The sequence below is a fragment of the Nomascus leucogenys genome, chromosome 6 (genome assembly GCF_006542625.1).
Source record: "Nomascus leucogenys isolate Asia chromosome 6, Asia_NLE_v1, whole genome shotgun sequence".
NCBI classification, from domain to species: Eukaryota; Metazoa; Chordata; class Mammalia; order Primates; family Hylobatidae; genus Nomascus; species Nomascus leucogenys.
The window spans coordinates 73585237-73610522 of record NC_044386.1 but is presented as its reverse complement, the minus strand read 5'-3'; the positions used below and the strand labels follow the sequence as shown (position 1 = coordinate 73610522).

The 25286-nt window shown below is 37.0% G+C and overlaps 2 protein-coding genes across 20 annotated transcripts in view; one reads left to right on the top strand and one right to left on the bottom strand.

The window, feature by feature from the left end:
- The window catches only part of LOC100591039, a 241888-nt gene that overhangs the window by 9558 nt on the left and 207044 nt on the right, over positions 1-25286 (bottom strand). Inside the window, exon 23 of one of the 7 annotated variants that reach the window (XR_004030516.1) lies at positions 2978-3028. The exons of the other annotated variants lie outside the window; for them this stretch is intronic. The gene's annotated coding sequence lies outside the window, so the exon portion shown is untranslated. The remainder of the gene's footprint in view (positions 1-2977; positions 3029-25286) is intronic. 7 annotated transcript variants of the gene reach the window in all.
- UBE3A (ubiquitin protein ligase E3A) overlaps positions 1-25286 on the top strand; it is a 102344-nt gene that overhangs the window by 29360 nt on the left and 47698 nt on the right. For 3 of the 13 annotated variants that reach the window (XM_003277154.4, XM_030814423.1, XM_030814422.1), the window contains exons 3-4: positions 865-984; positions 4564-4605. In XM_003277154.4, coding sequence (XP_003277202.1) covers positions 965-984; positions 4564-4605 — 62 coding nt within the window. In that variant the 5' untranslated portion in view covers positions 865-964. Of the gene's footprint in view, positions 1-864; positions 3000-3034; positions 4606-25286 lie in introns of those variants that run through there. The other 10 variants (XM_030814425.1, XM_030814427.1, XM_030814431.1 and 7 more) reach the window with 8 other exon arrangements.

The window sequence follows — 25286 nt, the reverse complement described above, 5'->3', positions numbered from 1 at the left end:
AAAGTTCAGCTAAGGCCATGTAAGGGGTTAAAAAGATACTTAGTTGAGGGAGGAGGATATGCTTTCATCTTTTGCCATACTTTTTCATGAAATTAAATCTTAGTAGATTTATGGCCAAGAAAGAGTAGAATATATTTTCATGCAGTGCTTAAGGGGTTTTGACTGATGTTAAATGACTGTATGTAAATACAGAATTAGTAGGACTAGACTTTGTGTTTATGTGTGTGGGTGTGTGTGTTTATGTGTATGTATGTAACTATTCCATTAAGCAGTTGCCTACTTGGTGACTGATTTCTCTGTCAGCTTAAGAATCTTTTTACTAAATTTGTCCATATTTGAAAGATCTCAATCTGTGTTCTGAATCTTTACTCATTTACGTATACTTAAATCTTGAAACCCAATATAGCAAAACTAAGCCAAAACAAACAAAATCCATCACTTGATAGGAAGTCAGTATATCTGGGTTTTAGTCCATCCTTCAACACTAGTTCCAAAATCTTGGGCAAGTCAGTTAATCACTCAGAGGCTGCTTAATTTTTTTTTTTTTTAATTCTTAGTATATTATCTGTCTTGATTAGGTAAAGCCAAAGTTGTTATAAGACTCAAGGTACTATTGACCAAAATGCCTCATAAAGTATAACATTACATAAAAGTACAAGGAATTATTATATTTTCCCAAATGAAGAGATCATTTAAGAAAAACAAAATGCTGGAAAATAGTCCTTAAAAACTTTTCTATAATAATTACTCTTCTGATTAATTTTACATTGACACCTAATTTGAAGCTTTTAGGATTATTTTTTGAACAATGAATTGGGTTTATATATTAAAGTGTTCTAACCAAAGGTTTGTTTAATTTATTAGAGTTATTAAGCCTACGCTCAGATCAAGGTAGCAGCTAGACTGGTGTGACAACCTGTTTTTATTCAGTGACTCAAAGCTGTGATCACCCTGATGTCACCGAATGGCCACAGCTTGTAAAAGGTAATTTTGAATTATTTTACAGCCTTTAAAAGGCTGTCATTGTAAAGTGAAATACATACTGTAAAAATGAAGACAATGTATAGTTGGCAGGAATACTGCTAAGAATAGTGGGCCTGAGAGTTGACCTACTTCATTTAATCTCCTTAAAATATTTTAGTGTCTTTTTTTCTTATTAAAAATATCAGTAGCCACTATCAAAGACCTATCTGTATGGATAAACAGGAAAGTATTTCTCAAAAAACTTCAGGGTTTTGAACATTTTACTATAAACATTATAGAAAACATGAAAAATTTCTTAATATGCATTTTAAAGTATGCCTTTTATGTGGTGAACGTTTTAACTAAACATTTCTCTAGAAGTTTTTATAACATTAATAAAACTAGTATACTTTTCTCTCCTAGAGAGTTACAGTGGAGGTAAAAGGAGTGGCTTGCAGGATGGAGAAGCTGCACCAGTGTTATTGGAAGTGAGCCACCATTTGAATTTGCTAGCTCATGCTGCAGTATTCAGATTAGTGGGCGTTTTGTGATCATATTTTCTGCGATTCAAATCAAGACCTAAAATTGATTCTCATTCTAAGATTTACATTTTATTATCTAATGTTATTTGGTTATTGTTTCAGTTTTAAAATTTCTTTTCTGACTTGTTATTCTGGCACACTTTAGGATAACCTAAGTCAATAGTTTAATACAAAAATTTCCCTTTAGTTATATGTTTTGAATTAGGTTATATGTTCTGCATTTACAAGCACATACAGGATTCTTACTTCCGGCAACTTGGCAGTAAAAGAATAAGTAGACTCTTTAGGAGCCAAAGTCAAGCTTGGGAACTGTTGCTAGGTGGTATATATTTCATAGTTTATCTTTGTTTGTTTCCAAGGCAAGGTCTCACTCCATCGCCCAGGCTGGAGTGCAGTGGCATGGTCACAGTTCACTGCAGCTTTGACCTTCTGGGCTCAAGCGACCCTCCCACTTCAGCCTCCCAAGTTGCTGGGACTAAAGGCACCCACTACCACACCCGACTAAGAGACGAGGTTTCATCATGTTGCCCAGGCTGACCTTGAACTCCTGAGCTCACGTGATCCTTATGCCTTGACCTCCCAAAGTGCTGAGATTACAGACATGAACTACCACACCTGGCATATTTCCGAGTTTTGAGAGTTTGAATTCTAACCTCGGGACTTTTTTTGGTAACTTATTTATAATATTCTAGAAATATACTGTTATTAGGATGAGTAGAAATTTATTCAGACATAAATTATTAATCACTGCAAGAAAAATGTTTGCTAGTTCTGTATATATTCATTTTTCTCTTGATTAAAAAACAATTTCCAATTTGAATAGAACAACTTTGCTATGTTTAATAGACCCAGGACAGATTTATTTTAAGGTAATAATCTTTCAATCCTTCTTCTTCTATACTGGATTGGTTTAAATTACTTAGCTTGTCTTATCAATGGTTTTTAATAGCCTACTTTAATATATGTAAAAACTAGTAATATGTTACAGTTTGGTGACAAATATTTTGATGCCAAAGTTCACATATTCTCTTGCTTAGGGAACAGAAATGGGGAAGATAGATGTAGTTATCATTTGATAATGTATTTAAACTCTATCCCATTTCAGGATCTCAAAACTTTGTAACAGTTACATATTGTACTTCTAAGACTTAGATTTGTTTTCCTTCTTGTGTCTTACCTTTTTGCAGTAATATTTTTATTTTCCTATCATCGTGTCCCTTTCTTCTCTTTCCCTGTTAATTTTGAAAGTTTTGCTGCCTACGTGTTTGAAAACTTCTAATCTGCCTCTCTTCCCTCAGTGCCAGCAGGTTTATTTTTTGTTTTGCAAGCCAGCTCTGCCTCCTTACAGTATGACATCTGATGCTGGAGGGTCGCACTTTCAAAAATGAGTCAGCTGGTACATGGGGTTATCATCAATTTTTAGCTCTTCTGTCTGGGCGATACAAGTTTGGAAGCAATCTTGGGGTACTTACCCACAAGGCTGGTGGAGACCAGGTGTGTCACATAGGTGATTTGCTTGCTCCCTGGGGGAGAGGGTGGAGTGAAACTTTTGCATTTGTGTCACAGCCAAGTCACTGCCACCTCCAGCATGCCCCAGTTTTTAGTTCTTATGTAATTTTGTGCAAAATTGAAAATTTAAATACATTGCAAAGAAGATCTAAAATATTTGAGCTGCTGGAGTCTTTTTTTCTTTTTTTTTTTCTTTTCCATTCTTGTCCTTGGAATCTGTGGAATCTGAATGAATTGCAGTGAGGGTAATTTTGAGAGTCTGATAAAGAAGTAAGGGTTTTTTTTTTTTTTTTAAGCTAAGAAATTTAGAAAACAGGTTTGTGTGTGCGTGTGTGCGTGTGTGTGTGTGTGTGTGTGTGTGTGTGACTCTGATTTTCAGATTCCTGTTAGAGTTGCTTAAAGTTGGAAGCCTAAAGTCAGTGAGAGGTTCACAAGTCAGGACTTTGTAATACCAATTTGAAAATTTAGCTTTTGACCTCAAAAAACATTTTTTATCTAGTTTGGGAATTTCTAAGTGTTAGAAATCAATGTTATATTGACTCATATCATTCATTGTTGCTGATGCTGTTTATAAAAGTGAATAGATAGGGAAATACTGATTCATGTCTCGTGAAATGAAAATGAAAGGCTTTTTAGTGACTTTGAATTTTAAATATTTCTACATAAGAGAGCAGTAGTATATTTAGAAATAACAAAGTAACTGGCAACTGTTTAAAACTGGAGTTAATTCGCAGCTATCCAGTGCAAAACTGCACCTCAGGTGATACACTTTTGACAGGTAATACATACAGTAAGTGTATTTTTAGGAAAACAATTTCATTGTTGAACCAAGATAATCATCATTAGAATGTTGTATCTGATTTAAGTGTCTTCAAACTTACCAAGGTATTAGATTTTAGTTTGAATTATCTGGAGTAGTGGTAGCGGTTGGCACATGTGTTCTTAAAGGGCCAGAAAATAAATATTTTAGGCTTTGTGGGCTGTGTGGTTTCTGCCACGAGTCCTCAGCTCTGTTCTTTTAGTGTGAAAGCAGCCATAGGTGAATACCTAAATGAATGAGTATGGTTGCATCCCAATAAACCTTCATTTACAAAACTACATGGCTGGCCTAAGCTTTAGCCTGCCTAGGGAGTAGTTTACAGAGCCACTAATCTAAAGTTTAATACTGTGAGTGAATACCAGTGAGTACCTATGTTAATGTGGATAACCAATACTTGGCTATAGGAAGTTTTTTAGCTCTGTGTTTTATTACACATATTTGACTTTGTGAATAGTTATGGCTTATAATGGCTTGTCTGTTGGTATCTATGTATAGCGTTTACAATTTCCTTTAAAAAACATGCATTGAGTTTTTTAAGTCCAACCCTTAAAATAAATGTATGGCCACCTGATCTGACCACTTTCTTTCATGTTGACATATTTAATTTTAAAACTGTTTTATTTAGTGCTTAAATCTTGTTTACAAATGTGTCTTCCTAAGTAATATGTCTACCTTTTTTTTTTGGAATATGGAATATTTTGCTAACTGTTTCTCAATTGCATTTTACAGATCAGGAGAACCTCAGTCTGACGACATTGAAGCTAGCCGAATGTAAGTGTAACTTGGTTGAGACTGTGGTTCTTATTTTGAGTTGCCCTAGACTGCTTTAAATTATGTCACATTATTTGGAAATAATTTCTGGTTAAAAGAAAGGAATCATTTAGCAGTAAATTGGGAGATAGGAACATACCTACTTTTTTTCCTATCAGGTAACTCTAAACCTCGGTAACAGTTTACTAGATTTCTATTGCTAGATGGATAATTGCACATGCCTGAATTCTTAGTCTTTTTGCTTCCCTGGTAGCAGTTGTAGGGAAACAGGGAGATTGAGGAAAGAGTTGAGTTTAACAATCTCAACGCCTACCATATTTAAGGCATCAGGTACTATGTTATAGATACAGAGATGCGCAGTAATTAGTTTTCACCCTACAGAAATGTATATTATACTCAGAGTGAAAGATGCAGAAGCAAATAATTTCAGTCACTGAGGTAGAATAGTATCCAAAATACAATAGTAACATAAAGGAGTACTGGAGTACCCAGGTATGCAATAGGAATCTACTATAGATGGCAGGGAAGTACGAGTAGCCAGGAAATGCTAAGTTCAATCTTGAAATGTGACTGGGATCAGGCAGCTAGAAGAATGACTGGCTTATTCTAGGCAGAAGTATGAGCCAAAGTTAGAAGCAGCATAGGGAGTAGGGGACAATAGGCAGTTGAGGACTTCTAGATCATAAACTAGCTGAGAGGTAGGAAAATGAAGAAGATAAGATGTGAAAGAAGGTATTTGGGAGTCAGCAAAGAATTTGCTCAGTAGGTAGATAGTAAGTTTGTCAAACGTGTATTTTTAATAACCTTGCAATAGAGAAAGGATTGAAGAGAAACGTGTGGTGGTAAGGTAGTTCAGTCAGTGAGAGCCTTGACAATGACAGTGATATAATAGGAATTCAAAATAAATTTTTCTGGATTTAAGACAAATATTTAGAACGTGAAGTAAGTAAGACTTCAGTGATTTATTGTGAAGACTAAAGATGTTTCAGATAATAGAGGTAGTAATTATCAAAGCAAAGTTTTTCGAGGTAGTAAGGGTTGGAATGAAAAATACAGGTGTATCTCTCATACAGGTAATATAAAAAAAAGAAAAATGCAGATAGAGTGATTGACCTTGAATAAGAGGAAAGATGCCCATCTAATGAAATTAGAACAAGGAAGTAAAGATGGATTTGTGATATTAATTGTAATTGTAGGTGAGGATGGAAAAATCAAGATTTTCGTACTGAAAATATTGGAACCTTATTTAAATGCTGGTATATATTGTGAATCTGCAAGAAACGACTATAAAATGTATTTCTCAAATTGATGTGACCCAACCGTGTGACTTGTCTTTTAAGTTTTAAAAAATTGTAAGATGCACATAATGTAAAATTTTCCATTTCACCATTTTTAAGTATTTGGCTCAATGGTATTAAGTATATTAATAATTGTTGCACAGTCACCATCAGAATTCTCTGTTTTGCAGAACTGAAACTCTGTACCCATTAAACAATAATTCCTCATTTCCTTATCTTCACAGCCTCTGACAACCATTATTCTACTTTGTGTCTAACTTTGACTGCTCTAAGTACCCCCTATAAGTGCAGTCATACAGTTTTTGCCCTTTTATGATTGGCTTATTTTACTTCGCAGTGTCCTCAAGTTTCATCCATCTACATTTAGCATGTTTCAAAATTTGCATCCTTGTTCAGGCTGAATAATGTTTTATTGTATGTGTATACCACATTTTGCTTATCCGTTTACCTGTTGATGAGCACTCAGGTTGCTTCCATGTTGTAGCTATTACAGACAATGTTGCTATGAACAGGAGTGTACAGATATCTTTTTGAGACCCTACTTTGAATTGTTTTCCCAGAAGTGGAATTGTTGCATCATATGGTAATTTTATTTTTAAAATTTTGAGAAACTGCCATACTCTTTTCCAGAGCGACTATACCTATTTGCATTTCTACCACTAGTGCACAAGGGGTCCAGTTTCTCTACATCCTTGCCATCACATATTGTGTGAGTGTGTGTGTGTGTACTTTAATAGTAGTCATTGTAGTGGATATAAGATAGTATCTTACTGTAGGTTAGTGACCACGAAACTTTTTATGGAACATTTTTTAATAATATTTTGTGGAATACAAGGTTTGTTTAGAGGTTTTGAGAAGACTGAAAACTTAGGAAGCTACTGAGGGGAATGGGTGAAGAAGTGGATCAGAAGTTGAGAGTCTTGACTGGCTGGCTACCTGAAATCAGAAACCATATCAGACTAGGAGAATCTCATTCCACTGAGTGACTAGTTAAGATTAAAGACCTTATCGCACTTGAAATTTAAAGACTTTTCTCCAATAGCCAGAAGATTATGCATGGTATTTTAGGATTGGATATTAGCAGAGCTGATGGAACAGAATCACTAGTGGCACGTGCATAAGATGTTAACATTGGAGTATTTGAATTTATATGCTGTTGATGATGGCCATGATTGGAAAGGTTGGGATGCCAGACCAAAGTGTTGAGTTGTTTTAAGAAAAGCCTGAGGTCTAGATAACAGCACTTTGCAGCACTCATCTCATTGTAGAACCATCAATTTGAACAACTCTCTACACACAAAAATATAAGAGCTAAGAAACCAGATGAGAGATTACCTGAATGTGGCACACAAATAAGAAAAGACACATTGAAAAGGGTAAGAAGGACGTTTTACATTACTTGCGTCACACCTTCCTTAATCCCTGAGAGCCCAGCATGGAGAGAGATACTGTCCACCTGGGGGAAGGAGGGGAAGTGTACACCATACTTAGACCCTAACATTGAGCTCGCCCCAGTAAAACTCAATGCTAGGCAGGCCCCCATGGCCCCAAACTTCAGGCCAATACCCACAAACCAAGCCTACCGGCCCTCCCCAGCACCAGGCTGGATCCCACAGCCCTAGGCTCCAAGCCTGTCTAGTGCTAGGGTGGTCCCTGCAGCCCTGCCCTCTAGATCGGCCCCTGTGGCCTCACATCCCTGCAGAACAAGGATCCAAACCCAGTACTTGGCCAGCCCCTTGTGATCCAAATTCTAGGCCAGCACCCACCTACCTCGCCTTCACACTAGTCCTTGCAGACCCAAGGTTCAGGCTTACTCTAGTAGACCCGGATGCCAGGCCAGCAGCACCTGCGTACCAAGGCTCCAGGACCTACCCTGCTGACCCAGACTCCAGGCTAGCCCCTGTGGACTCAGGCTGCATAATCTCTGGACAGGCTGACTGGTGAAGGGCTTTCCCCAATAAAGTCACTCTGCAAAGACTGGAACAAGTCTCAGCTTCTTCAAATGTGCAGGTGCCAACACATGACTACAAGGATCAAGAACAGTCAGGGAAACGTGACACCAGTCAAAGGAGCACAATAAGGCACCTGAACCAACCATAAAGAAATGGAGATATATGAACTGCCTGACAAAGAATTCAAAGTAATTGTTTAAGGAAACTCAATGAATTTCAAGAAAATGCAGATAAACAATTCAACAAAATCAGGAAAACAACAATCAAAATAAGAAATTTCAAGATTGAAATTATTTTTTAACAAATTCTGAAGCTGAAAATGCAATAAATGGAATGAAAAATGCAAAAGAGCATTAAAAGCAGAATTGAGCAAGCGGGCAAAAGAATCTGAACTCAAAAGACAGGTTATTTGGCTAGACTAAGGAAAAAGAGATGACTCAAGATAAAAAAAATTAGGAGTTGTGGTGTTTTTTGATGATAAAAGCAACAAGTCTTTAGCTAGACTAAGAAAAAAAGAGATGACTCAGGTTAAATCAGAAATGAAAGAGGACATTGCAGCTGATACCAGAGAGGTACAAGAAATAAAAGGATCATAAGAAACTGAACAATTATATGCCAACAAATTGATTACCATAGAAGAAATGGATAAACTCCTAGACACATGCAACTCGCCCAAGCTTAATCATGAAATTAAAAATGTGAACAGTCCAGTGACAAGGATTGTATCAGTTATAAAAATATCTCCCACCAAAGGAAGCCCAAGACTTGGTGACTTTACTGCTGAATTCTAGCAGACATTTAAAGAACTAGTACAAATTGTTCTCATAATTTTATGAGAAATTTAAGAAGAGGGGATACTTTCAAATTCATTTTGGGCGATGAGCATTACCTAGATACCAAAGCCAGACAAGAACTCTCCAGGAAAAGAAAATTACAGACCCGTATTCTTAATTTAGATGCAGAAATTCTGAAGAAAATAATACCTAAATTCAACAGTGTATTAAAAGGATCATTTACTGTGATCATATGGGTTTACCTCAAGGGTACAAGGATTATCCCACAGACCTGAATCCATAAAATGTGATACCACATTAGGAGAACAAAGGCCAAAACCATATGATCATTTCAATAGATAATTGAGATAATTGAGAAAAAGCATTTGACAGAATTCAGCATTCTCTTGTACTAAAAACTCTCACAAATTAAGTATAGAAGGAATGTACCTCTATAAAATAAAGGCCATATTGACAAACCCACTGCTAGCATTATACTGAATGTTGAAAAGTTGAAAGCTTTTCTTTTGAGATTAGGAAGAAAACGAGAATGCCCACTCTTGCCATTTCTATTCAGCACAGTACTGGAAGTCCTTGCAAGAGCAATTAGGCAAGAGAAAGAAAAGGCATCCCAGTAGGAAAGGAAGCCATTGTTGTCCCTGTTTGAAGATGACATGATCTTGTATATAGAAAACCCTAAATTAGAGTCCACCAGAGAACTGTTAGAGCTGATAAACAAATTCAGTAAAGTTGTGAGATACAAAATCAAGATACAAAAATCAGTAGAATTTCTGTACATTAATGACAAATTATCTAAAAGAAGAATGAAGAAGACAATTCCATTTATAATAGGTACCAAAAACAAAACATGCAGTGGCTCCCAGTATCGGTGGTTCTGCATTTGCAAATTGAACCAACATTTGGATGAAAATATTTGAGAAAAAAAAGTACAATAAAAATAGTGTTTTCTTATACAATAAGGAAACTACAGTATAGCAACTATTTACATAGCATTTATGTTGTATTAGGTACTAAGTAATGATTTAAAGTATACAAGAGGATGTGTGTAGGTTGTATGCAAATACTATACCGTTTTATATAATAGACTTGAGCATCCATGGATTTTGGTATCTACGGGAGATCCTGGAACCAATATCCTGCAGATACCGAGGGATGATTGTACTTAGAAATAACTGTAACCAAAGAGTTGAAAACTATGTAACATTGATTAAAGAAATTGAAGAAGATACAAATAAATGGAAAGTTATCTTGTGTTTATGGATTGGAAGAATTAATATTGTAAAATGTTTTTATTATCCAAAGGAATCTGCAGTTTTAATGCAATCCTTATCAAAATTCCAATGTTAAATTTCGCAGAACTAGAAAACAGTGCTAAAATTTATATGGAACCACATAAGATCCTAAATAGCCAAAGCTGTCATGAGTGAAAAGAACAAAGCAGGAGACATCACACTATCTGATTTCAAAATATAGTTCAAAGCTACAGTAATTATAACAGCATGATAGTCACATAGAAGTAGACACAGTTGCTCACAAGTGTATTCCAGCACTCTGGGACACTGAGGCAGAAGGATTACTTGAAACCAGGAGTTCGAGAGCAGCCTGGGCAACATAGTGAGACCCTGTCTCTAAAATTAAAAAAAAATAATTTTAAAGCCACACACGGTGCTGTGTATCTGTAGTCCTAGCTACCCGAGAGACTGATGGAGGAGGATAGCTTGAGCTCAGGAGCTTAAGGTTGCAGTGAACTGTGATTGCATCACTGCACTCCAGCCTGGATGACAGAGTGAGACCCTGTCTTTTAAAAACAAAACAAAAGAAACAATAAAACAGGACACATCGACCCACAGAACAGAATGGAGAGCACAGAAATAAATTTGTGTACTGTCAATTGCTTTTGGACAGGGTGCAAAGAACACAGCGTGGAGAGAGAAGTCTGTTCAATATGAGGTGGTGTTGGGAAAATGGAATATCTACATGCAGGAGAATGAAATCAGACCTGTATCTCACATCATATACCAAATTCAAGTTAAAATGGATTAAGGTCTTAAACATAAGACCTGAAACTGTAGAACTACCAGAATAAAGTATATAAGAAATGTACATGACATTGGTTTGGACAGTGATTTTTTTGGATATGACCCCAAAGCACAGGCAAAAAAAAATAAAAATTGATACATGAGATCCCATCAAACTAAAAAGCTTCTGCATGGCAAAAAGAAAAAATCTACAGAATGAAAAAACTCACAGAATGGAAGATAGTATTTCCAAACCATGTATCTGGTAAGGGGTTAATATGCAAAATATATAAGAAACTCAGACATCTCAATAGTAAGAAAGCACCTCAGTTAAGAAATGGGCAAAGGACTTGAATAGACATTTCTCAAAATAAGACATACAAATGGCCATTAGAATGGCTGTTAAAGTATGATGAGGATTTGCAGATGAGGTATCTTGCACATGGTAGGAATAAATTAGTACAGCATTTATGGAAAATAGCATGAAGTTTGCTCAGAAATTAAAAAATAGAACCACCATATGATTCAGCAGTCACACTTGGATATATGTGTGTGTGTATATATATATATATGAATGAAATCAGTGTGCTGAAGAGATCTGTACTCCCATGTTCCTTTCAGTATTATTTGCAATACCCATGATACAGCATCAGCCTAAGTGTTCATGGATAAAGACAATGTGGTATGTATACACAGTGGAATACACTTCAGCCATAAAAAGGAGGAAATGCTGTCATTTGTGACAGCAGGGATGAACCTGGAGGGCATTGTTGAAAGTAAGCCAGCCACAGAAAGGCAAATACTATATCTCTCTTAAATGTGGAATCTTAACTCAGAGATGTAAAATAGTGGTTACCAGGGGCTGGGGGTGGGTGGACTGGGTTGCAGAGATGTTGGTCAGAGGACACAAAATTTCAGTTAAGAGGAATTTGTTCAAGGTATCTATTGTACAACATGGAAACTAGTTAATAACAGTGTATTCTTGGAAATCACTAAGAGTAGATTTTAAATGTTCTACCATAAAATATAAGTATGTGAGGTATTGCATGTATTAATTAGCTTGATCTAGCCATTCCACAATGTATACATATTTTGGAACATCATGTGAATACAATAAATATGTATGCTTTTTTTTTTTTTTTTTTTTTTTTTTTGAGACTGAGTCTTGCTTTGTCACCCAGGCTGGAGTGCAGTAGCATGATCTCGGCCACTGCATCCTCTGCCTCCTGGGTTCCAATGATTCTCCTGCTTCAGCCTCCCAAATATGTATCATTTTTATTTGTCACCAAACCTGGTGTCTTGACAGGTGAAGGTGAAAGGAGATATGAGTATGAGTGAAACTCTTATAAAGATAGCCGAGATGATCATTGTCAGAGGTTTTAATATGTCTAACAAAGACAAGGGAGTGATTTGCTGAAATGAGGAGGTGAAGATGTCTCAAATTTAGAAAGGCAAATATTTTGGGGGCCTAGAGTATTGGGATAGAACCATGTACAGGGACATTGAAGTCACTTTGCTGATGATGTAACTGGGGGCAAAGTGGAGGCTTAAATATGTGGGTTTGATTGACCAGAACAGAGAGGGAAAGAGAAGGCATTCAGTTAGATAACATGAGTTTCAAATTACAAGCTGTTTTGTTGTTGTTTTTAATACAGGGAATTTTGTCTTTTATTTTTAATACAGGGAATTAGAAGAATAATGGTGGACTTAGGGATTTTAGGAGTCGCATAAAAGGGTTGCATGATAGGCAGTGCCTTTGGGGAAGAGCCAGGCTTTCATGAAAGCCAAGAAGTTGAGAGGCCATTATGTAAAGTAGTTGAAGATGGGGGATAGCCTATGGGTCTTCAGAAAGCCTCTGGGTTTCTAGACATCTTTCTGGAAGAGGTTAGGAGGATGAGTCAAGTTTAGAATGGAAGAGGATAGATGAAGCTTGCATTTGGTAGTAAAAACCAAGGATGAATGTGTGAGGCATGATTATTTGTCACAAGTTTCCAGGTGACACTGGCATTCAGTCCTTGTTGAATTAAGCAAGCTTTCTTACTGTTTTACTTGGCTGTGTTAAAGTAGAGTAACAGGAAATTAGACTTCCCATAATGTCTCAATAGAGCTGTTTCAGTTTCTAGCCATAATTGGTATGGGAATATAGCTCTAAACCTTCAAGGCTGCTACCATTTCTCACATTCCTATATCTAGAAACTATAGCCAGGCAGCACTTTCAGTGAGGTGAGTAGGTCCAGGTTTGTTCAATTACTTTTGTACCAACCTAATACCTCAATAGTGTTTGTCCTAATTTACAAAATAGGTAATGAAGGATTCTTGGTTTTACCTCAGAACTAACTGTCCATTAATGGCAACATCCCACATTTGTTGAAGCATGATTTTTTTGTTTGTACTTTGACATGCATTTGATGTTTTAACTAAGTAACGCCTTGAATGCATCTTAAATAATAATTTATATACAGTTAACACTCCTGTTTGTTTTTAGGAATTCTTAGTGTTGCCAATTTCCTAGGATGTAGAAGAGCATAGTAAAAAAAAAATTATTAATACTCCTAAGCAAACGTTTTTAACAACTGGATACCATTTTGTAGTTAAGCCTAGAAACAGAACTAATGCAATAACCCAGATCTTTTCATTTATTTGTATGTTTATTTTACCTGGATTTACTTTAGTTTTTTGTTTTGTTTGCTTGTTGTTTGAGACAGTGTCTTGCTCTGTCACAAATGACACAGCTGGAGTGCAGTGGTGTGATCAGAGCTCACTACAACTTTGAATTCTTGGGCTCAAGTGATCCTCATGCCTCAGCCTCCTGAGTAGCTGGGACTACAGGCACATGCCACCATGCCAGGCTAAAACAGTATTTTTTTTTTTTTTTTTAGAGACAGGGTCTCACTATGTTGCCCAGGCTGGTCTTGAATTCTTGGCCCCAAAGTAATCCTTCTGCCTTGGCCTCACAAAGTGCTGGGACTACAGACATGAGCCACCGTGCCTGGCCATGGATTTTGTTTAAATTTATAAATACCATGTTGTAGAATCTCTTTGTATGTATTAATTTAGACACCCTAATTTTCTTAATGATTTCATATCAGTTTCTCAGTAACTTCAGATTTTTTTTTTTTTTTTTGAGATGGAGTCTTGCTCTGTCACCCAGGCTGGAGTGCAGTGGCGCGATTTGGCTCACTGCAACCTCTGCCTCCCAGGTTGAAGCGATTCTCCTGCCTCAGCCTCCCGAGTAGCTGAGATTACAGGCATGTGCCACCATGCCTGGCTAATTTTGTATTTTTAGTAGAGACGGAGTTTCACCATATTGACCAGGCTGGTCTTGAACTCCTGACCTCGTGATCTGCCTGCCTCGGCCTTCCAGAGTGCTGGGATTACAGGCGTGAGCCACCACACCCGACCAGATCAGATTTTGTATGTTTGGTATTTACTCTTTACCTCTAACACTAAGGCTGTGTTTCCAGATGTATAACTATAAATGGAGCAGGGGTAAATACAGCAAGTGATTTATGGTTCAGTAAAGCAAGTTAGTTTTTTTTTTTTTTTTTTTTTTTTTTTTTTTGAGACGGAGTCTCGCTCTTTTGCCCAGGCGGGACTGCAGTGGCGCTATCTTGGCTCACTGCAAGCTCCGCCTCCTGGGTTCACGCCATTCTCCTGCCTCAGCCTCCCGAGTAGCTGGGACTACAGGCGCCCGCCACCACGCCCAGCTAAATATTTTTGTACTTTTAGTAGAGACGGGGTTTCACAGTGTTAGCCATGACGGTCTTGATCTCCTGACCTCGTGATCCACCCGCCTCGGCCTCCCAAAGTGCTGGGATTACAGGCGTGAGCCACCGCGCCTGGCCCAGCAAGTTAGTTTTAATAAATGCTCAGTTTACTGTAAATGTCAGAAATGCCCCAGGACTCTGTCCTGGGGATGTTTTTATTCTCTCTCTAGGTTAGAGCTTTTAATCTACACTTTGACAACTCTCCTATTTCCATCGTCAGCTCTTGCCCTCTGAACTGTAGACTGATTTATCCAACAGTTAAGTCTGATTCTCAAACTTCACATGTCCTAAGTGGAGCTCCTGATTTTCATCATCCCAAACCTGTCTCTCATAATATTTTGCCGTATCAGTCAATAACAGCTCTTTTTCCCTCCTGTGCAGCCAAAAGCCTTGGAAACATCTTTTAATTTCTCTATGTCACATACTCAAATTATTGGTAAATCTTGTTCGCTACACCTTCAAAATACCCATAATTCATGGTTTTTTTTTAACCATTATACTTCTGTTTACCCTGTTTAAAGGCATCATCTTTTGGCAAAAGAAAGAAATTGTTTCCCAGGAGTCTTGCGCTTTACAGTATATTCTCTAGTAGCAGCCAGAATGATCTTTTTAAAATCTGAGTTAAACCATGTTATTTATTATGCTCAGAACTTTTCAGAGGCTTCCCATCTTAAAAGTAAAATCTGGAGATTTACATGGCCCTGTATGAACTGGCTTCCTTTCACTTCTGTGATTTCTCTACCTCACTTGCTCATCTCTGTCTAAAGTGGCTGTATCTTTGTCATCTTAAGGCTTGTAACTATTGTCTGTGACCCTGTGACCCTTCTCTGTGATAATCCATGTGGCTTCCTTCCTCATTTGATTCAGAGAGAGCTCTCTGCTCAAATGATGCTTTTCCTGACCAGCTGCATCAAAGAGTGATCATGTTCTTCTGCATTCCCCTTACCTTGCTGCATTTTTCTTCATGGGATTTAATGTCATTTGACTTCTTGCATATTGATTTCTTTGTTGTTTTGCTTCTATACCACTAGAATGGAAGCCTAATGACAGTGCCTGGCATACAGTAGGTAGTCAGTAACTACTTCCTACATGAAAGAATGAAGCTAGTAAATTTATGCAAAATGTTTGTTTCTGCCTTTCTGATTATCTTGCAGAAATGTAGGAGAATTTTTTAGGATCAGTTTATGTATATATATAAACTGGTAAGTATGTACACAGCCTGTAGGATGTGGGTAATAACACCTATCATCTTTTTGAGCATTTACCATGTAGCAAGTCACTGTGCTCCATAATCCACATGCATTATCTTGAATTTGTTAGGAGAGCTGAGCCTTTTAATCAGAGTAGACCATAGAAATATAGCTTGGATGCTTTTATTTCCTATATGACTTCTAACTTCAGTGTGCTTACACATCTATAAGCATTTATGGGTCAAGTAACATCTTGAAATATTTTCTGAAGTAAAAGAAATCTCTTTAATCAAATAAGTGGTTCTCCTATAGGTTCTCATATCATATTCTTTGTCTCCAGATTGAGAAGGTCCTTTTGTATGCTTCCAATATACTCGAAACCAGGAGGTATTCTGACATCTATTTCCCTTCAAGGTCAGATAATTAGAGAAAGGTAGGTTTAATTGACACTGTTATCTAGACAGTATCAGAAGAGAAATTGAAAAATCTCTATTGAGACTCTGTAATTTGCTAGGTTCTGAGGATACAACAGTAAATAAGTTATTAGGTCATATGCCTCAGCTTCCCATTTAGTTGATAGGCAGTTATAATAACATATAATAGTGAGAATAGGTACTGGTTGCTGTAAGACTACAGAGGAAGAATACCTAATTATCTTAAAAGTGATATATAAGCTGAAACCTTGAGGATGCTTGGGAATAACTAAGAATCATAGTGTTCTAGGCAGGAAGAATAACACCTGGAATCAGAGAAGACAGCAGAACAAGTCCACTGAGTAGTAAAAAGTTCCGTATTGCCGTAAGGTAGAGTTAGCTGATGGGAGAAGGTGTGAAAAAATGCATTTGGATGTAGAAAGCCAGGACCACGCTAAGGCCCTTTGCTTTCTTCTGACAGACACAGGAGCCCATGAAAGGCATCAGGTGTGGAAGTGACACGAGTCATAGTCTGCCCTGCTTTTTTACCACCTGAAGCATCATATAAACCTATATCTTCTGTTTCAAATGTAAGGAAACATACTTCTAGTTCACATTAGGGGTAGTTGAATGGATGAACTGCTTCTGGCTGAATCTTCTCAAAGTAGAATGAGCAAAACATGGCTATGTTATGACATTAGCTAAGGAAAGATTTTTATAATCATGTGAATTTTGAATTTCTTTATATCTTAATTATTCCAAGAGATTTTTGGAAACATTAATGAGAATAGTTTACCTTTAGTACATAGAACTTCTTGTCAGCTATAAAGGAGGATCAAAGCCAAAAGAGATTAACGAAAATAAAAGGGATGCTATTTCCCCAAATTAGCAGAACTTTTTGATTCACCAAGTTCTTTGTTTTGTAACTACTGTCTGCCTCTTAACATAATTGAGTATTCAGTGACATAATATAAATAAATCACTTACTAAATGCTGATGAACGCTTGTTTTTATTAACATCTCAGCTTGTAGCATATCTTGTTGCCCATACCAGAAACCCTACCCATTATCTCTGGCTCTTCCAGCTTATTTACCTCTTACAAACTACTTATTTTAAATATTTCCTGGGTCAATTTCATCTTTTTTTTTCTTGCTACTACTACATTCTTTGTCTGGACTATTACAGTAGTCATTACCTAACTGGATTGCCTGCCTCCAGTTTTGCCCACTTTGGTTTCAGTTATTGAAAAGGCAAATTTTACCAGTCACTTACCTGCTTAAAACCCTTCAGTGACTCCTCATGTTTTAGTTCTTATCTAATGGTTTATGAATGTAGTGGGTTACGAATCTTCCGGAACAGTGCATTTGCACTCCTGAAGTGTGCATGTATTTTTATGAGGAGAAGGTCTTTAGCTTTTATTAGATTACTCCTCTTTTGGCTAAAAAAAAGAATTACTTATCATGGCTATTGAGGTCTTCCATGATCTGGCTTCTCCCTGCCTCTCCATTGTCATATTTTTGAAACTTTTCTTGAACTTTAGGCTCTTGAAGTGCTTGGAATTGTCTTATAATATCATGTTTTCAGGCCCCTGTGCGTTTACTCATTTTCCTCTATCTGAAACATTCTTCCCACCCATAGTGTCATCAGCTCCTAGTCATCTTTTGTGATTCACCTCTCCTAAGTTGCCTCTCTTTTTATTGCTATTCCTCTGTAGTCATCTCTGTGATACTGAAATCATGTGGCTTTCTCTTTCTTTAAACATTGTAATTCCTTGAAGAGCCCATTTTATGTAGCCTGACAAGCAGAATTTATACTGAAGTAGACATTTGGAAGTCATTTAGTTATTGCTTAGTCCTTGAAAGATGAAACTGTCCAAAGGGAAATTTAAAAGGGAAAGTATCTAATAGCTGATCCCTGGAGAATACAAATGTCTCTAGATTTGGAAGGGAAGTCTCTGAAAAACAGCCAGAGAAAAGGGAGGAAGCCAAGAAATAGTGTCCTAGACCCAAAAGTCAATAATTCCCAAAAGGTCTATATTTCCTCGGAAGGCCAAGTAAAATAAGTAGTGAAAAGTGATGACCTGTTTAGAGCAGAGTCTTCATTTCCAGTTACAGAGGCTAGGTTATAGGTACAGTAAGCTCTGGACGTGTTCTTTTCCCACACAGAATGTTATTCGTGTTCTCCACTGATGCTTTGAACTATTCCTGATACTCTCTCAGCATAAAAATCCCTGCTCCTTTGAAGCTTATGCCTTCTGGTTTTGTCTTCCTCTATCTGCCTTTAGTGAGCTATCAGTTTCTTCTCGGTTTTTGAAGACTGATACCTGAACTTATTATTCTTCACTCTTTCGCAAATCTGCTGCCATCTTTATTTATATAATTAACCCCCAGTCCCTAGCAACTCAGAATTCCCATCTGTTTTATCTACAGTAATGTTCACTTCTGCATCACTGCTGCTTCCCATGTCCACAGGCGTGCCAACTCAAACTGTTTTACCCCAAAGCCTTTAGTGAAAACACCTTATCTCAGGTTACAGTCTTTGAATGCCTTTCTACTATCTTAAACTTGTTTTCTTTCATTGCGCCTTTTCTTCCTTCTCTTAGAGACTTGTCCTATGGCTCTTCTACTATCTTCCAGCTACAATTCCCTCTTGTTCCTGACATGTACTGCTCAGACCCGGAAGATGGATAAGTAGTATTATTTCACATGTACTTTTTTCTCTGGGGAGCAGTAGTCATATAATAATTGATTAGGATAAAACAGGTTTTTATCAGTTTATATAAGAGGTAAAGAAAAAAATGGGGTAGAGTTTTAAAAATTGTCAAAAACAACAAATTTTACGATATTAATGATTTGAAGTGTATAGTACAATTCTGGTAACTGTGCACATTGTTGTGCAGCAGATCTCTAGAACTTTTTCATCTTGTAAAACAGAAACTCTACATTCATTGAACAACTCTTCTTTTCCCCCTTCTTCCTATTCCTTGGCAAATGCCATTCTACTTTTTGCCTCTAAAATTTGACTGTTTTGGCTAGTTCATGTCAGTGAAATCATTATTTGTCTTTTGTTGACTGGCCTATTTCACATAGCATAATGTCCTCAAGGTTCATTTGTGTTGTAGCATATTACAGGATTTCTTTCTTTTCTTTTAGGCTGAATAACGTTTTGTTATATATGTATACCACATTTTCTTTAACCATTTGTTGATGGATGTTTAGGTTCCTTCCACTTCTTGAATATTGTAATGTTGAAATAAACATGGGTGTACAAATATTTTTTTGAGAACCTGTTTTTAATACATTTGGAAGTATACCCAGGTGTAGGATTACTGGATCATATGTATTCTATTTTTTTTTTTTAGATTTTTTTTTTTTTATGGGAGTTCTAGGTTCACAGAATTGAGAGGAAGGTACAGAGATTTCCCCTGTACCTCCTTCCACACACATGCATAGATTCTCTCATAGCCAGTGTGCATCTCCCACCAGAGTGGTACATGACTTTCCGATGAACCTATATTGATACATCATAATTACCCAAAGTCCGTAGTTTATATTAGGGATCATTCTTAGTGCTGTACGTTCTGTGGCTTTGAACAAAGTACAGTGACGTGTATCTACCATTACAGTATCATACAGAATTTTTTCACTGCCCCCAAATCCTCTGTGTTCTGCCTGTTTATCTTTCCTTCCCTCCCACTCCTTGGCAATCACCGATCCTTTTACTGTGTCTGTAGCTTTGCCTTTTCCAGCATATTATATACTGGTAATCATACAGTATATAGCCTTTTCAGCTTGACTATTTTTACTTACTAATATGCATTAAAGTTTCTTCCATGTCTTTTCATAGGTTGTTAGTACCTCTCTTTTTCCATTTTCTGGACATATCACAGTTTGTGAATGAATACTTACCTAATGAAGGACATTGTGGTTGCTTCCACATTTTGCTAATTATGAATAAAACTGCTGTAGATATCTGTGTGCAGGTTTTTGTGTGGACTTAGGTTTTCGGCGACTTTGTGTAAATACCAGGGAGTGCAACTGCTGGATCTTATGGTAAAAGTGTTTAGTTTTGTAGGAAACATCCAAACTGTCTTCTAATGTGACTCTATCCTTTTACATTTTTCACCAGCAATGAGTGAGTGTTTCTATTGCTCTACATCTTCACCAGTATTTGGTGTTATCAGTGTTCTGAATTTTGGCCACTCTGATAGGTGTGTAGAGGTATCTTACAATTTTAATTTGTGTTTCTCTGATGCCGTATGATGTGTGGGACATCTTTTCATATGCTGAATTGCCATCTGTATATCTTTGGTGAGGTGTCTGTTAAGGTTGTTGGCCCATTTTTTAATTGGGTTGTTTGTTTTCTTGTGGAATTTTAAGAGTTCCTTACACTGTCTGTCTGTCTATCTAATCTGTCTGTCTGTCTGTCTGTCCGTCTGTCTGTCTGTCTATCTATCTGTCTGTCTGTCTGTCTGTCTGTCTATCTATCTATCTATCTATCTATCTATCTATCTATCTATCTATCCATCTATCTATCTATCTTATCTATCGAGACAGAGCCTCGCTCTGTCACCCAGGCTGCAGTGCAGTGGCGCAGTCTCGGCTCCCTGCAACCTCTGCCACCTGGGTTCAAGTGATTCTCCTGCGTCAGCCTCCCAAGTAGCTGGGATTATACAAGTGCGCCACCACACCTGGCTAATTTTTGTATTTTTAGTAGAGATGGGGTTTCACTATGTTAGCCAGGCTGGTCTGGACCTCCTGACCTCAGGTGATCCACCCACTTTGGCCTCCCAAAGTGCTGGGATGTGAGCCGTGACGCCCAGCCTCCTTACACATTTTAGTTAATAGTTCTTTATCAGATGTGTCTTACGCAAATATTTCCTCCCTATCTGTGGCTTGTCTTTTCATACTCTTGACATTGTCTTTTGCAAAAGACACAACAATTTTTAAGAAACAAGTAGGCAGTTTTAATGAAGTCTGGCTTATCAGTTCTTTTCTTCATGGTTGGTACCTTTGGTGCCGTATCTAAAAAGTCATCACCAAACCCAAGATCTAGATTTTTTCCTGTGTTATCCTCTAGGAGTTTTATAGTTTTGAGTTTTACTTTTAATTCTCTGGTTTATTTTGAGTTTATTTTTGTGAAGGGTGTAAGACCTGTGTCTAGACTCTTTTTTTTTTTTTTTTTTTTGCATGTGGATGTTCAGTTATTACCACTGTTTATTGAAAAAGACTATTTTCTTCACTGTATTGCCTTTGCCTCTTTGTCAAATACTGCCATTGCTCCTTTGACTATGTGGGTCCATTTCTGGGCTCTCTATTCTGTTTCACTGATCTGTTTTGTCAGTTCTTTTGTCAATACCACACCATCTTGAGTACTGTAGCTTTACGGTAAATCTCAAAGTGAGTAGTGTCCATCTGACTTTTTCTGTCAATATTGAGTTGTCTCTTATGGGTCATGGAATAGCTCTTCATTATTTAGTTATTTGATAACTTTCATCAGAGTTCTAAAAAAATTTTTTCTCATAGATCTTGTACTAATTTTGTTAGACCTGTACTTAAATATTTCATTTTGGGACATGCTAATGTAAAATGGTATTGTGTTTTTAATTTCAAATTCAACTTATGCGTTGCTGGCTTACAGGAAAGCTATTAACTTTTTTATATGAGCCATGTATCCTGCAGCTTTGCTATAATCACTTATTAGTTCTAGGAGGTTTTTGTTTTTCTTTTTCTTTTTTTCAAATTCCTGTATCTATTTTACACATGCAGTCATTTCATCTGCAAACAAAGGCAGTTTTATTTTTTTTGTTCCCAGTTAGTATACCCTTTATTTCCTTCTCTTGTCTTAGCTAGGACTTCCAGTATGGAGTGGTGAGGTGGGGGATATTCTTGTCTTGTTCCTGATCTTAGTAAGAAAGTTTCTAGTTTCTCATCATTAAGGATGATGTTAGCTGTTTTTTGTAAATGTTCTTTATCAAGTTGAAGGTGTTCCCTCTATTCCTAGTTTACTAGTTTCTATCATGAGTGAGTGTTAAATTTTGTCATATACTTCTCTCCATCTATGGTATGGTCATGTGATTTTTCTTCTTTAGTCTGTTGATATGTTGATATGGTGAATTGCATTAATTGATTTTCCAATATTGAACCAGTCTTGCATACCTGGGATAAATCCTACTTTGTGCTGGTGTATACTTCTTTTTATACATTGTTGTTTTTAGTTTGCTAATACTTTGTTTACGATTTTTGCATCTTTGTTCATGACAAATATTGGTCTGTAGTTTTCTTTTCAGATAATGTCTTTGTCTGGTTTGGGTATTAGAGTAATGCTGACTTCATACAGTGAGATAGGAGCATCTCCTTTGCTTCTGTCTTCTGAAAGAGATTGTAGAGAACTGGTGTGGTTTCTTCCTTAAATGTTTAGTAGAATTCATCAGAGAATCCATCTGGGCCTGATGCCTTCTCTTTTAGAACATTATTAATTACGGATTTAATTTCTTTAATATATGCTTTTTAATCAAGATTATTTCTTCTTAGAGTTCTAACAGATTGTGTCTTTTAAGGAATTGATTCATTTCATCTAGGTTACCAAATTTGTGGCCATAAAGTTGTTCATAATATCCCTTGATTATCCTTTTAATGTCCATGAGATCTGTAACGATGTCCACTCTTTTCATTCTGATATTAGTTATTTTGTCCTTTGTCTCTTTTTCTTAGCCTGGCTAGAGGCTTATTGATTTTATTGATCTTTTCAGAGAACTAGTTTTTGATTTCTTTGATTTTTCTCTATTGATATCTTGCTTTCAATTTCATTGATTTCTGCTCTAATTTTTATTACTTCTATTTGGATTTAATTTGCTTTTTCTAGTTTCATAAGGTGGTAGCTCAGATAATTGATTTTTAGATCATTCTTTTCTTTTCTTATTTTTTTTTTTGAGATGGAGTCTTGCTTTGTTGCCCAGGCTGGAGTGCAGTGGCACGATCTCGGCTCACTGCAAGCTCCACCTCCCGGGTTCACGCCATTCTCCTGCCTCAGCCTCCCAAGTAGCCAGGACTACAGGTGCCCGCCACCAGATGTGGCTAATTTTTTTGTATTTTTAATGGAGACGGGGTTTCACTGTGTGAGCCAGGATGGTCTCGATCTCCTGACCTTGTGATCCACCCGCCTCAGCCTTCCAAAGTGCTGGGATTACAGGCGTGAGCCACAGCGCCCGGCCTAGATAATTCTTTTCTAATAAATGCATCAGTGTTGTATGTTTCTTTCTAAATGCTGCTTTCACTGTATCCCACAAATTTGGATAAGTTGTGTTTTCATGATATTTTCAATTTATGATGGTATTATTGGGCCACAACCCAATAAGTAAGTTTAGGAGCATCTGTATGCATAAGCACAGTTGTTGACATTATTTTGAACAAATTCTTATTTGTTAGATCAATTAAGTATAAGAAAAATAAAAGGTTTTATTTTACTTTCAGTGTTTCCTTCTTTTGATGCTCTATATATGTAGATTTCAGTTTCTGAACTTCCCAACATTTCTTGCAAGGCAGGTGTACTGACAACAAATTTCCTTAATTTTTGTCTGAGAAAGTGTTTCTTTTTAACTTTTGAATAATAATCTCACAAGGTAGAGTGCTAGGTTTATGGGTTTTTTTCTGTCAACACTATGAATATTTCACTCCACTCTTTTTCTCGTAGGAAGTCACATGTATTTTTTCTTTTTTTTCCTCTACGGGTACGGTGATTGTTTCCCTCTGGCTTACTTCGGATTTTTTTCTTATCCTTGAATTTCTGTAATTACAACGTTTTATGCCCAGATATAGTTTTTTGGCATATTTTCAAGCTCAGAGATTCTTCATCCATGCCCAGCCTACTAATAAGCCCATCAAAGGCATTCTTCATTTCTCTTACAGTGTTCTGTTTTTTGTTTTTGTTTTGTTTTATCTCTAGCACTTCCTTTTGGTTCTTTCTTAGGATTTTCATCTCTCCTTTTTCTTTTTTAACATGTTTACTCAGTTCGTTAGGGCTCTTAGCATATTAACCATAGTTGTTTTAGATTCCAAGTTTGATAATTCCAAATCCCTGCTGTATCTGGTCCTGGTGCTTTTTACCTTTTATTATGCCCTGTAATTTTTTTCTTGATAGCTTGGACATGATGTACTAGGTAAAAGGAACTGTTGTAAATGAGCCTTTAGTAATGTGGTTGTAAGGTGTAGGGAGAGGAGAAGAGTTCTGTATGCTTATGATTAGGTCAGTCTTTTAGTGAGCTTATGCCTCTGGACTGTGAACTTCACAAGTGTTTCTCAGTCCCACCCCTCCCTCATTCCGTTAGTTAGAACAAGATAGCTATAGTGGCCTGGAGTTGGGTTATTTCTCTTCCCCCACATCATTTTGGCTTTGCTACAACCCCAGCAGGTTAGGCTCTGGTTAACTAGTTTCTCCTGAGGACAAACCTTGTTAAGACCAGAATAGTCTGGTGTACTTGAAAATCATTTCTCTTTGCCTCCCCTGCTGAGGGTTGAGGATTTTTCTCCTATATTTACTGTGAGAAGCTGGTCAATTGCCTGGATGTAAAACTTTAGAAAATTGTAGGGCTCCCCCTATAATTGGGTAACTCTGGAGATTTTAGTTTTCAGAGTTGTCCACACTGAGCCTTCATCAATTTGTCCATTACGCTTCAGGATTTCCTACCCCGTGGAGGTTTCTGCCTGTGTTTTTCATCTCAGATAAATGGTGATGCTGTGTGTTCACCTGTCCTTTGCTCTCACTTACAGGCAGTCATTTGCCCTGTGACCTCACTTATCCTATCTCAGATTTGTTTAAAGTTTGTCATTTTTTACTTGTTGTTAGGATGGAGTGGTGACTTCCAAGCTCTTTATATGTGGAACTGGAGGTAATTCTATTTCAGATTTTTTGAGGGACCTTCATGTTGTTTTCCATAGTGCCTGGCACCATTTTACATTTTCACCAGTGGTGCATAAGGGTTCCAGTTTCTCCATATCTTCACCAACACTTATTTTCTGTTTTTTTGATGGTGGCCATCCTAATGGTTTCAGATGATGTATCACTGCAGTTTTGATTGACATTTCCCTACTGATCAGTGATGGTGAGAATCTCTTCATGGGCTTATTGGCCATTTGTATATATTCTTTGGGAAAATGACTGTTCAAGTCCTTTGTCCACTTTTTAACTAGATTTTTTGTTGTTGAATTGTAGGAGTTATTTATATATTCTGGATATTAACCAAATAACAG